At 45.2% G+C, this 14,211-nt stretch overlaps 1 protein-coding gene across 2 annotated transcripts in view; it reads left to right on the top strand.

Annotated features, from left to right (window-relative positions):
- The first annotated feature begins 460 nt into the window (after nucleotides 1–460).
- CNMD (chondromodulin) overlaps nucleotides 461–14,211 on the top strand; it is a 35,838-nt gene continuing 22,087 nt past the window's right edge. The window contains exons 1-2 of one of the 2 annotated variants that reach the window (XM_053397563.1): nucleotides 469–646; nucleotides 3,648–3,788. In XM_053397563.1, the coding sequence (XP_053253538.1) occupies nucleotides 572–646; nucleotides 3,648–3,788 (216 nt within the window). In that variant the 5' untranslated portion in view covers nucleotides 469–571. Of the gene's footprint in view, nucleotides 647–3,647; nucleotides 3,789–14,211 lie in introns of both variants that reach the window. The other variant, XM_053397564.1, reaches the window with a different exon arrangement.

The raw sequence follows: 14,211 nt of genomic DNA, 5'->3' as shown, positions 1-14,211 counted from the left end.
GAATATCATGGCCTCCACCTCTCCATCTTCAACTGCACCTATTTAGAAGAGCTTTTTCGCATTCTGCACAGTGTTATGCAACTTATCTAAAAATCTGCCAAATATAGAAGAGTGCTTCTGAGCATAGACAGAGTTCCTTTCTCCTGGCCAATTAAAGAGCAAGGCTCCGGGTGTTTTGATAACCCCCCGCCCTCCTCCTGCTTTTTTTCCTGGGAATTGCAGCGGAGCCCCTACCGTACCTCCCTCGACACAGGTTTGGAAAAATGCCGCACGTTATTCTTTTTCGGAAACTTTCACAGCTCTTGCTTATGAGACCAGGCATGTGCGTGTGGCACAGCTGGATTCAACGGCTGGAGAGGTTTTTGTTTTTTTTAAAGTTGAGTTTAGAAACCAAAAACACCCCAAGCGCACCTTTTCTACCCTCTGGAAACGCCCCCCCCCGGCTCCTCCGCCGCGCGCCCGCCTTGCCCGATGCGCCGCCTCCCTGCGCGTCGGTGCTGTCGAGGCTCCCGCAGGAGCCGCAGGCAGAGCCGCCCGAGACGGAGTTGGCAGCCGACGTTCCACGGAAAGGATGGCCGAGAGGCTGGAGAAGGTGCCCATCGCACTGGCCGAGCCGGAGGACGGGGAGCCCGCCCCGATGCCCCCCGTGAGTACGGCCCGCAGCACCCCGAGCTGCCCCCCGCTCCCCTTTTCCCAGCCATTTTTCTGCCCCCCTTTGCTGGCGGAAACTTTTTTGTTTTGCAAAAAAGTCCTACTTCTACCTTACAGATGGAGCTCTGTCTAACGATTTCGGAGGGATCTGGGGGATTTGCTGCGGACTCACAAATAATGCAGGGGACGGGGGACGGGACGAGACTTTCTTTCCCAGAAAGAGAAAGCCAACTGTTCTCTCCCTCCCCTCGCAAAGGAGCTGGGGATCTTTCCTCAGAAGACTCACACAATGGCAAAAACAGACCGGGGGTCCCTTCTTCTGCTTCTTGGGAAAAAGGGAAGGAGGATCACTCACTGAGGAACCCTATTCACTTCTTCTTCCTCTTTCTACGTCCCCGCCCCCTCCATTTTGGCACTCCATTCCAGGCACCCCCCTCACGCGTGTGGCTTGAGACATCTTGGAGAGAGGCGCGTGATGTGTGTGCTCTGCAGTTCTTGTGCAAAGTGCCTCGGCTAAGGTACTTTTGGCCTGCCCCCCACCCCCAGCATGTGCAGAGCGCCTCAAAGTGAGCATATGCAGAGGGCAGGTTCCCACTCCCCCCCCCCAAAAAAAGACCAATGCAAATCAGAAAAAATACCTGACTCACACATCTTTTTATGGCTTTGCAGTTGGCTGATTGGGCAACTGGCCAGGCGGAAGAAAGTCTGGTTTTAGTTGGAACCTCTCTGACACAGCTAGGACCTCTGCTCCAAATACTATAGCAAGCTAGTTAACTTGGGTCTGTGCCCAGAGGCCCACCAGCATCAAAATACAAGATCCAGACAGAAGGGTGATTCACTAATTCACAGCATTCCCAGGACCCACACGCACACCTCCCAAATGATGGTGTTGCACCTACATTCCACCCTGTGGGATTCAGATCTCTCCCCCTACCCCCATGGCCCCATGGACCTTCAGCTGGACGTCAGGATCAAAGCACAGGGGTGTGGGGAACCAGCAGCCACTAGCAGAAAAGAAAAGAACACATTGGAAAAGCTGATTTGGGTCAAGGTGCTGGAAAACCTGGAACAGGGTCTGATCTAGCAAGGGATCTATTCAGAACTTAGTTTTCTTGATCATTGTGAATCATTTCTCTATTTATTATTTTTATACTATCCCTTATCCAGAAGCAACTCAGAGCAGCACACAAAAACACATTTAGAAAACCCATGCAATCAAGCAGTTCAGCAAAGGACTAAAAGGAGCCAAATCTAACCTAAGTCCTCCATGAAATGCCCACATGAAAAAGATGGATCTTTAATTGCCTTCCAGAGGCCTCATTTTGCAAAGTGTCACTGTGCAAAGTGCATCAGGGCATTGGCAAAACCTTGAACTGAGACCCATAGTGAGTAGGCAGCCAGTACAACTCTGGAAGGATAGATGTTCCTACAGCAGTGGGGTGAAGCTCCACTCCATGGTCTGCCAATGACCCCCTGCTTTACATGCTGCTTCTTCACCCAGTGTTGCAGCCAGAGCCATCTTCCGTGGCAGTCCCACAAGAGAGCATCACAGAAGTCCAAGCTGACATGTTACAAACAATCTGTGCCAGGTGCCTGTGACATTCAGGCAGCCAACATTCCACAGAACCACCTCAACAGCCAGGAAGGGTCTGTGCCAGGGAAGGAGCCCATTTCCCTGCATACCTGAGCATAGACATATAGCTCTTTAGTCAGTAGCTCTTTAGGAAGGAAACAGGCTACCAGGAAAAATGGCTGCCAGGGACAGGATTTGGTACTTCTTCAAATATTGTAACAGAAGGTGCTGCTTGTCTCTCTCCCCGCCCCCCCCCACCCGCCCCCCAGCACACAGTTGCCCCTTTGTGAAGCTGCTACTTCCAGATTAATATGCTCAAGATTGTACTGCACAACAGATTGCCTAGAAAGAATGGAGGGTCTGGCCCAAGGCCATGTCGTAAATTCACAGCTGAGGTGCGATTTGAATCAGATATTTGAGGCATGAAATACATGGTACTTGAATGTCAGCCCATCGTGGCAAACGCCAGAACACGCCAGTGCCTCTTTTCCCTTGGCATACAGTGGTACCTCGGGTAATTTGTTCTGGAGGTCCGTTCTTAACCTGAAACTGTTCTTAACCTGAGGTACCACTTTAGCTAATGGTAAAGTGGTAACGGCCGCTACGCCACCGTGCGATTTCTGTCTCATCCTGAAGCAAAGTTCTTAACTCGAGGTACTATTGCTGGGTTAGCAGAGTCTGCAACCTGAAGCGTCTGTAACCTGAAGCGTCTGTAGCCCGAGGTACCACTGTATTGACTTGTCATCTCTACTTGGAAGCAGAAAGGCCAGTGCACACGAGAAGTTGCCATCCTGACAAGTGTTTGGGGTTTACTCTGGGGGGGGGGTGCACAAGTATCTCATTTCTTATATTAAGATGTTTGGAAGTGGAGCATTTCCATTACAGGAGGGCTGGTAGGTGGAAATCTGGACAATAGGTAGGTTTGCACTTGCCTGTCTCCCCATTAATGTAGGGGTGTCCACATGATGTCCTCCACATCCCAATGTTGTCCTGGACTTTCCCCCTCTAAATGAGGAGTTTTTCAACCTTAGGAAGTCTGAAATGGCCAGAATTGAACCCAAACCCCTCCCCCACTAATGGACAGGCAGGCAGGCACAAATCCACATTTTGCTCCAGTGTGGACAAGCCTTTGATCTCTCCCTATCCTCCTGGATGTGAGCCTCTGCCCTCTTTCTTTTCTCTCAGTCTTGTGTAGACATGCATGTGCACACCCCAAATTCAAAATACCCCCTTCCTTGACTGCTTGGTACTTTTGTTGTAATTTTTAAGAGGGTTGAATGGAATTGTTCCTCACTCAGTTTCTGAGCAAAGACTTTGTGTGCCCCGTGTGAACCTCTGTGGCTTCACTGCAGATCAGGCGCTCGTCCTCCAAATGGCCTCTGCCTCTCTGATTCAAGTCACTTTGCTTCCCACCCTGCTGCAGGCATACTCAGCTGTGATGGCAAAACCCTCCAGTACAAGGCGGCTGCTCAGGATTGGAGCCATGGTGCTTATTGGCGGAGCCATCCTCCTACTCTTTGGGGCCATGGGAGCCTTTTACTATTGGAAGGTGACTGACAAAGAGGTGAGAAGTGAGGGATTTGTTTGGATTTTGTTTGGATCAGATACATTGGGCTCAGGGCTACATCTGACTGGGCCATGAATGAAAGTTAACCATATTCACCAACAGTTTCTGAAGCTACCAGCAGACCCCTAAGCTGCTCTCCTCACAGTGCCACAAACCATTCCTGGAAATAAGGACTGTGTGCAGGAGACCCCTGGTATTTAAACAAGGCCAGGTCTTGGACTGTACTCTGTGTGCTTCCAGGATCCATTTCAGGGGCCAGGATCCATAAAGCTGAGCCACAAAATGTGATGCTGGTACCTTTTGATGTGTGAAGAAAATGCAAAAACAAGCAGCAGTTGTGAAACCAGACCCTGCACTAGAAATTGTCTGTTATCCTTCATTCTTCAAGTGAATAAACTTGTTGATAATCAGGGGGTAGCAGGGGTGCCAACTTGAATGAAAAAATATTGTGGGGGCCCTGCAGACTCAGTCACATGACACAGTGCATGCACACCATTTGAATGGAATTCTCATAAACTTTGGGGGACTCAGCCCCCTCAAATATTTTATTGTGGGGGCCAAAGCCCCCAGGGCTGCTATGGAGGGTAGGCCGAATGGAACACTTGGGTCTATTGTCACCATCTGGTAGCTGTGGCAAATGTGTTGCACTGGGTGGCTTCTTTAGTGTGTCTTCTAGGGAGCCTTATTTAAAGGCAAAGGACTCCTGACAGTTCAGTCCAGTTGCAGACGACTCTGGGGTTGTGGTGCTCATCTCGCTTTACAGGCTGAGGGAGCCAGCGTTTGTCCACCGACAGTTTTCTGGGTCATGTGGCGCAACAAAACACTGAAACCAATGCAGCGCATGAAAAAGCCGTTTGCCTTCCCGCCAGAGTGGTACCTATTTATCTACTTGCACTTTGATGTGCTTTCGTACTTCTAGGTTGGCAGAAGCTTGGATGGAGCGGCAGTAGCTCACCCCATCGTGGGGATTCGAACCACCAACCTTCTGATCAGCAAGCCCAAGAGGCTCAGTAGTTTAGACCACAGCACCACCCGCATCCCTTGAGCCTTATTTAGTGTGCCTCTAATTCACAACAGAATTCAACAAGAGTTTCTGTGGCATATAAGGCAGATCTTGTGCTTTAATTATTAGTCTACAGCAATGTGTTGTGGACGAAGCTGCAGTTTTAAAACTCCAGATCCAAATGTTTCCATTTTGAACACAGAGACATCCTTTATTCTGTCAGATTTCATTTACAATTCAGCCAGCAAAGTTTCAATAAGAAACACAAACTGCCTCAGCATTTCTTCTTGAGAGTTTGCCAAGGTCTTCAGATATTTTATTTCCTCTCATTCTGGCATGGAGATTTCTTCTCTGCTGCTCTTTTACAGCCATAGCAGGATAGAAGGTGCTACTAGGAATAAAATAAATAATATATCTGCATGCAGCAGATACAATCCAAACACAATTGCTCACAATTCCTCACAGGGTCCCCTTTCTCCATTCTAGGCCTGGCTTTCCACATGAAAGTAAGTAGGATCTCTAGAAATGTTTGGATTGTTGACTTTAATTTTGTATATTTTGGTTAAAAGAAAAATACTAGGTATAATAGAATTTCTTGGATGCCTTGATCCAAGTTTGGGAAAAATACTTTTTGGTAAGTGAGCCCCAGCAGAGATTTAAAATCGGAAAATATGCAGCCAAGTAAAGTGTGGAAATGTTGTTGTTGTTGTTTAGTCGTTTAGTCGTGTCCGACTCTTCGTGACCCCATGGACCAGAGCACGCCAGGCACTTCTGTCTTCCACTGCCTCCCGCAGTTTGGTCAAACTCATGCTGGTAGCTTCAAGAACACTATCCAACCATCTCATCCTCTGTCGTCCCCTTCTCCTTGTGCCCTCCATCTTTCCCAACATCAGGGTCTTTTCCAGGGAGTCTTCTCTTCTCATGAGGTGGCCAAAGTATTGGAGCCTCAGCTTCAGGATCTGTCCTTCCAGTGAGCATTCAGGGCTGATTTCCTTAAGAATGGAGAGGTTTGATCTTCTTGCAGTCCATGGGACTCTCCTCCAGCACCATATTTCAAAAGCATCAATTCTTCGGCGATCAGCCTTCTTTATGGTCCATATGTGGAAATATGGGCTGTTAAAACTTTAAAACGTCCCCTTCTTAGTTGCCCACCTCCCATGTTCCCCACTTCCCTTAGCAAACGAAGAGACCATACATTTGGTAAGTTAAAATGGTTTACTTACAGCTCTTCAGAGGTCCATGCAGCATCAAGAAAATACAGGAACTTTAGCTTAAGTTCCAAAGTTGTGAATTTCTAAATATGTATAGAAACACAAAGAAGGCTTGCTTAAGCCACACAGCCTAAGCTTGGAGCATCCAGCTTTGACCTCCTTACTGGTAGGTTTCATATGGTGGGAGAAAGAGAGCAAAGTGTTTGGTAGTCCTTCTTCCCAAGGTGAGGGGGAATGACCTAGCTAAGCCTGGAAGGACAGCTTACTCTATGGTCTTAACCGCTTCATGCAAGAATAGAGCTAAACATGTTGGTTGTATGAGACTGATTTATCCCACGTGGATAACTGGATGAAATGGCAAAAGAAACATTTTTGAAATCTAGCACCCAGCAGCTTATCACTCACAGGTGCCAATTTTTTTATTTCATTGAATTTATATCCCATCCTTCCTCCCAAAAGAGCCCAGGCAGTGGGGGGACACTAGGGGGAGCATTGGAAGATGGCCGACAATACCATCTCTCCGACCCACACGGGGTAACTAAGAGGCTGTTATGGGAGTAGGCAGCCTCCCTTGTTGCCGCAAGGAAATGGGGAACACTGCCCTTGCCTGCTGTGCCCATAAATCACCCCCTAATTCGAAAGAAGGGGGTGAGGGCCCTAGGCAGAATGCCCCAGTGTGGACCTCGGCTCTCCTGGACGCTGTCTCTGATCGTGCACTAGCTGCAGCAATTTGGAATAATTAATTACAAAAGAAGCAAATGCACATATTTCAAGTGAAGAAGGGGAGTGAAGTCTTCTAATTTAAGTGACCTCTGCGAAAGAAGACGACGGGTTGGAGAAACAGGAATATTTTATGATGAAGATACACCAAAGGCTGGGTATGTTGACAACGGGACTGAATGGGGGGGGGGACATTTTTTACTTTCCTTCTATGTGATTTACAAGAACCCCTCCTCATTAGAATCGTTGGTTGAACTGACCCAAGCAGGATGATTAAGGTCTGTGTGGAGATAAACTTTAACCAAAAGTATGCTTTATGGAGATCGAGAAGCAATAAGAGCTTTTGGGAATGGTGCAGCAATTAATTCGGAGTCGCCATCTTGCCAAAGGATTTATAGCCAGGAGGAAGAACGGACTTGTTTTTAGACTGCATTCCTAGTGAATCTCCTCAGAGGTTTTGAGAAAGGAGGCAGATTGGTGAAGGTTAATGACGCTAAGACTGTTTTGATGTATGGAAGTGATGTTATATGGAAAACGTCTGGATATGGCTACTGGATAAAAAAAATAATATCCACGCAGGATTACAAACTGTTCTAACCAGCTTGCGGAGACTATCAGAGGTCACAAAGAGAAAGGAAAAATATATGAAAATAACAACAAGAGATGTGGAAAAACAATAAGAACTGGATAGTACTGTGAACATCATAAGATTAGATTTGTGGACATTAAAACAGCAGTAAGAAGCAAGAAGTTGATTGGATCCCCTTCAGAACTTGAAATATGGGTACCCCCAACAAAAATTTAAAATTCGGCTGTGTAATTTGGAATTTATGTAATTTGGTTTGATTTGATGTGATTGGTCGGTTAATAAAAAAATATTCTTAAAAAAAAAGAGCCCATCCACACATATATCCTGACATTTAAATAGAATCATAGAATCATAGAGTTGGAAGAGACCACAAGGGCCATCAAGTCCAACCCCCTGCCAAGCAGGAAACACCATCAGAGCACTCCTGACATATGGTTGTCAAGCCTCTGCTTAAAGACCTCCAAAGAAGGAGACTCCATCACACTCCTTGGCAGCAAATTCCACTGTCGAACAGCTCTTACTGTCAGGAAGTTCTTCCTAATGTTTAGGTGGAATCTTCTTTCTTGTAGTTTGGATCCATTGCTCCGTGTCCGCTTCTCGGGAGCAGCAGAAAACAACCTTTCTCCCTCCTCTATGTGACATCCTTTTATATATTTGAACATGGCTATCATATCACCCCTTAACCTCCTCTTCTCCAGGCTAAACATGCCCAGCTCCCTTAGCCGTTCCTCATAAGGCATTGTTTCCAGGCCTTTGACCATTTTAGTTGCCCTCCTCTGGACACGTTCCAGTTTGTCAGTGTCCTTCTTGAACTGTGGTGCCCAGAACTGGACACAGTACTCCAGGTGAGGTCTGACCAGAGCAGAATACAGTGGCACTATTACTTCCCTTGATCTAGATGCTATACTCCTATTGATGCAGCCCAGAATTGCATTGGCTTTGTGCCATGTTCATAATGGCAAACTTTGCTATTTAGATGTGCTGCTTTAGGACTTCCGGTCGGCGCCAGCGATTAATGGCGGGTTCCCTCTGAGCTCCGGAGGGAACCGGCCCCGTGAAGTGTGGGTCTGGCCGCTGCGGCGAAGCGGAGACCTGAAGAAATCGCAGGTGGTGAAGCCTGTGAACGCGGAGACTCGGCGGGCTCCATTTGCGCCCCCCCCCGACTGCAAGGGAGCCTTTTTAAAGGCTTCTGAACGGAGCGGGGGTGAGCGGCGCGGAGCTGAGAGTCGTTTACCATCTTATACCATCTTCGCGGGGCGAAGCCGCAAGCCATTGTCGGAGAGCGTCGATTCCTTTCTGGAAATTTGGACTGAAAATAACTACCCGTGAGTAGGGGTAAGAAGAGAAAATCTTTTTTAAAAAATAAAATTAAAGCAATTTGGCACCGAAACGGGAGAAGTATAAACAGGAAGTCTGCTTCTCCCGACTTGTAGGCAGAACAAAGCAAAGAGAATTTAAAGCAGAAACTTTGAAAGACGTTACTTAAAAATTCTGAATCCACCACCAAAAAAGAAGGATCCCCCTCCGCTTAGCAGGGGTGGAGGGGTGAAATTTGAGCATTATTTTCCCTGCAAAGACAGCGAGAGGCATTTCTATCGGCTGCCTCTAAAACCTGGAACGGACTGCTTTTGACAGCTGTCAAAGCGCTAAGTGTTAAGTACATTGATACTCTGTGAAAGAAATAACTACTTAGAAAGGGATTTTGGATAGAAAAGTAACTTTTGACTGAAAGTGTGTACAGTTAAAGAACAAAGGGGAGCTATTAGGACTATATTTGTTGCTACTGAAGTTGGAACTGTGTCCCCCTAGAGGAGACTTGATGTAGCAAGTTTTGAGCTACAAAACAACTGAGCCTGGAAAATTCCTTTTCAAAACAAAGTGACTAAGCGTGAGACTGACCTTGGACTGTGTATGGGAGTGATATGGCAGATGAGAAGGGCAAGATAGAACAGACGGAAGAAAAGAAACTCAGGTCTGGGAAACAATATAAAATTGACATTGCTCAGCAGAGAAGGGCCTCAACATCTGGAGTAGCTGGCTCGTCAGGAGTTACAGTTTCACAACAAAGACCAAAAGCTATGTCCTCTCAAGACCCACTCGCTCAGGCACTAAGTAAAATCAATACATCATTGGAATATTTAGCTAAACAGGTTGCAGAGACAAATAAGCAAGTAGCGGAGGCCTCAGCAAAAATTGATTTGAACACCACAAGCATAAATTTGAATACCACAAGTATAAATGAATTGGGGAAGAAGGTGAACTCCAATACACAATCTATTGAGAAGTTATTAGAGGAATCGGCTTCTACCAGGAAATTAGCTGAGGAAGCAAAGGAAATTGCAACTGTTGCTCAGGAGAGGATACCACCGGTATATAAGAAACTTGAGGACCATGACCTGACCTTGTCTATGTTGGAACTCCAAGGGAAAGAGAGGAACTTAAGACTTCGGGCAGTACCAGAAAAAGAACAGGACAATTTGGTGGACTATCTTACGAAGGAATTTACAGAATTTTGGCAAAAGGACTTGGGGAAGGAAGAAATTAAGATAGTGAGTGCTTTCAGGATTGGTAGGAAACAAAGAAAGAACAAAGCAAGGGACTGCCTGATTTCTTTAAGATCAAAAGAAGAAAGAGATAAAATTCTGAATTTACAGTTCCAAAGAACTTTGGAAATTGAAGACTCTTTCGTGGAAATTTTTAGGGATATCCCTAAACTTATCTTGGATCTCAGGGCCCACTACAGAGATCTGGTGGACCAATTGAAAAGAAATAAAATTCCTTTCAGATGGGAATTCCCTCAAGGTTTATCCTTTAAATACAAAGGAAGGAAAATAAGAATAAGGACTGTGGAGGATAAAGACAAATTTCTGAACGAACAAGAGGAGAATCTACAGAAGGGAGTGACTGGAGAGGAGCCAATCGTCTCAGAAGGAATTGTGGACATAGCTAATTTATCATTTGGACTTGCTGAACCAGGGAAAGACACACCACCGACAGAAGAAGAAGAACAACTTGGGGCAGTAGGAGGGAAGAACAAGTAAGTTACCATGGCTCTGCAACTTCTAAGTTGGAATTGTAATGGGATCAATTCCCCTCGAAAGAGGAAAAGTGTTTTTCATATATTAAGAAAAGAACAATTGGACTTGATTTGTTTACAGGAAACACATGTGTCAGGGGCTCAGGAGCAGAAGCACAGGGGAGAGAGGAAATGGAGAGCGAAGGGGAGGAATCCGAGGGCAGCGTAGGGGAGTATGGCAGTGACCCGAGAGATTCCATGAGCTTCTCCAGCGAATCAGAAGATTCCCAGAAGGGGGCGCCGATGGTGAGGGCAAGGGGGGTCCCAGGGGGGACGCACCAGAAGCAAGGGGCCAGCGGGGACTCCCAAAGCAGCAGCGGGGGATCAGGACCAGCTTCCCCACCAGAGCGTAGTGGGGGGGAAGAGTCACATGTGTCAGGACCAGCGTCTCCTCCAGCGGGGAGAGAAGATGAGTCAGGGCTGACCACGCCCCCATCGGAAAGTGGGGAAACGGAGGGGAGGTCAGTTCCAGCTAGCCTCCCCGAAGGGGGGAGCAGTGACAGCAGCAGTGTAACGGTAAGAAGGAAGGTGGCAGGCTGGGCGCGCGCGCCAAGTTCAAATGTACAGGCGCGCGGGACAGCAGGAAACCCGGATTGGGAACCAGGTCCTAAAGCCCGATGGAGGGAGGGGGAAGATTCGGGGGACTCAGCGTCAGAAGAGTCTAGGAAGGGCGAGACCCCGACGGACAGGCGGACCCAGAGGAGGAAAGAACAAAGGAAGAGGTGGAGCAAGGCTAGAGTCTTAAACTGGTGCCAGGGGGGAGGAGATTCAGACGGAGCTTTGGCGGTCTAGAGTTTGAGACGTAGGGCTGCGCGCTGCGGCTGCGGCTGTGGAAGTGAAACTGAACTTCAATAAAGACTTTTATACTTAACAACGAAGCGGCGTTGGTCCTTTGTGAGCTGGGACCTAGGGCAGCTCTGACAACATGTAATGAGGTCACACAGGAAGTTGCTTATTAATAAGAGATTGGGACAAGAATTTATTTCATCTGATAAGGTTAAAAAAAGAGGAGTTATGATATATGCAAAGGAGAAACTTTTACCAAAACAAATTTTTAAAGATGAACAAGGAAGATATTTGGCTATTGAAATTCAACTTCAAGGAGAAAAATTTTTGATCGTAGGGGTGTATGCACCGAATGAGGGGAAATCTGAATTCTTTAAGAAGTTGCATGAGGTTCTTTTGGACTATATGGATTATAACATAATCTTAATGGGAGATATGAATGGAGTTGTTTCTACAAATATGGACAAGGCACAAAGACAGGTAATCACCAAAGATGGGAGATTACCAAAGACTTTTTTTGAACTGACTGACAATATGGACCTGATTGACATTTGGAGAACTAAGAACCCCCTAGGGAGAGAGGGAACTTTTTTCTCTGAAGCTAAAATGACCTGGACTAGAATCGACCAAATTTGGATTACTAGAGGAATGGCACCAAAAATAAAGAAGGTAGAAATCTGCCCTAAAACTTGCTCCGACCATAACGCTGTAAAGATGGAGATGAAGCAAATAACACCCAGTTCCTTGAGATGGAGGATGAATGACACCCTATTTAGAGATGAAGAAGTATACAAAAAGGCCCAAAAAACTTTGAGAGACTACTTTGAAATAAATTTGACTACTAATGTTGAAAAAAGAGTAATTTGGGATGCCAGTAAAGCCGTGATGAGAGGGTTTCTGATTCAACAGATTGCAATAAAGAAGAGAAGTCGAAATGAGAAAAAGGATAAAATTCTGGAGAAAATAAAAGAAGGAGAGAAAAAACTGAGAGCAAAGCCAAAGTCACAGGAGATTCTGAAAGAAATAAAGCTACTTCAGGTACAATATATGGAATTGATGAACCAGGAAATAGAATGGAAAATTAAACAAATGAGACAGAAGACATTTGAATCATCAAACAAAGGTGGGAAACTATTAGCATGGCAACTGAAAAAAAGACAAAAACTAAATACAATTACAAATCTGGAAGTGGAAGGAAAAGATATACATAACCCAATTGAGATTAGAAATTGCTTCCAGAAGTATTTTAAACAACTATACGCACAAGGGCCAAAGAACGAAATGGACATAGACCGATTTTTGAAGATAAATAGATTACAAAAAATTTCACAAGAAAGTAAACTTATGTTGAACTGTAAAATAACTGACCAGGAGATAGAAGGTGCCATTCTAAGTATGCAAGTATGCAAGTCTCCAGGACTGGATGGGTTGTCTTCCTGCTACTACAAACTTTTGAAAGAGTGGCTATTGCAACCATTGAAGGAAGTTTGTAATGAAATTTTGGAGGGGAAAAAGGCACCAGAATCGTGGAAAGAGGCTTACATTACACTAATACCAAAAACAGAGACTGAAAAGACTCAACTTAGGAACTACCGTCCCATATCCCTATTAAATGTGGATTACAAAATCTTTGCTGACATTTTAGCTAAGAGATTGAAAAAAGTTCTGATTGAGGAGATTCATAAGGACCAGGCGGGCTTTCTTCCGGGTAGACATCTTTCGGATAATCTAAGGAATATAATTGACATTTTGGAGAAGTTAGAATTGAACATAAATACTAAGGCAGTTTTGATATTTGTGGACGCGGAGAAAGCCTTTGACAACATTTCTTGGAGCTTTATGAAAAAGAACTTACAGGGTATGGGGGTAGGCCATGGTTTTGAGAATGGTATTGGTGCAATATATTCAGAACAAACGGCTAAACTAATTGTAAATAATGTGGTTACAGAACAGTTCAAGATAGAAAAAGGGACATGACAGGGATGCCCAATTTCCCCTCTGCTTTTTATCTCGGTCCTGGAGGTTTTGCTGAACATGATTAGAAGGGACCGGATGGTTAAAGGTAAACTCCAAGGTGGTTGTCACCAATGGAGGCTAAGGCTCAGAGAAAACTTAACATGGAGGCCAAATGGCCAAAATACTGGGAAATTTTGGAACAAGAAGGGGACAGATTGAAATTGCAGTTTTGAGAAACTAAAAAACAAAGTGCGAGATTGGCTTCATTATTACCAGATAATGGAGGTTTATAATTTGGACAAGAAAGTTGGTTTCCAGGTGGAAAAATCTAAATTGGAAACAGAACTGCTAGAATCCAAAACTAAGACTTTGTCAAAAATGTATAACTTGCTGCTGAAATGGAATACTCAGGATGAGACAGTTAAATCTGTAATGATTAAATGGGCACAAGACGTTGGACATAATATCATGTTTGTTGACTGGGAACAGTTGTGGACCACCGGGATTAAATTTACGGCATGTAATGCCTTAAGAGAGAATATTATGAAAATGATATACAGGTGGTACATGACCCCAGTCAAGCTTGCAAAAATATATCATTTGCCCGACAACAAATGTTGGAAATGTAAGGAAAATGAAGGTACATTCTTTCACCTTTGGTGGACGTGTCCCAGGATTAAGGCTTTCTGGGAAATGATATATAATGAATTGAAAAAGGTATTTAAATATACTTTCTTGAAGAAACCAGAGGCCTTTCTCTTGGGTATGTCTGGCCAAGTGGTGCCAAAGAAGGACAGAACTTTCTTTATGTATGCTACAACAGCAGCAAGAATACTTATCGCAAAGTATTGGAAGACGCAAGATCTACCCACTCTGGAAGAATGGCAGATGAAACTGATTGACTGTATGGGACTGGCAGAAATGAAGAGCAGAATCCGTGACCAGGGAGAAGAGTCGGCAGAAGAAGATTGGAAAAAATTTAAGGATTATTTACAGAAATATTGCAAAATTAAGGAAAGTTAAATGGTGTTGGATTGAAACTGAGTGGTTTCTAGCTGTAATGATATAAAGGAACATAG

The sequence above is a fragment of the Podarcis raffonei genome, chromosome 7 (assembly GCF_027172205.1).
Source record: "Podarcis raffonei isolate rPodRaf1 chromosome 7, rPodRaf1.pri, whole genome shotgun sequence".
Classification (NCBI taxonomy): Eukaryota; Metazoa; Chordata; class Lepidosauria; order Squamata; family Lacertidae; genus Podarcis; species Podarcis raffonei.
This window is presented reverse-complemented; position numbering and strand designations above follow the sequence as displayed.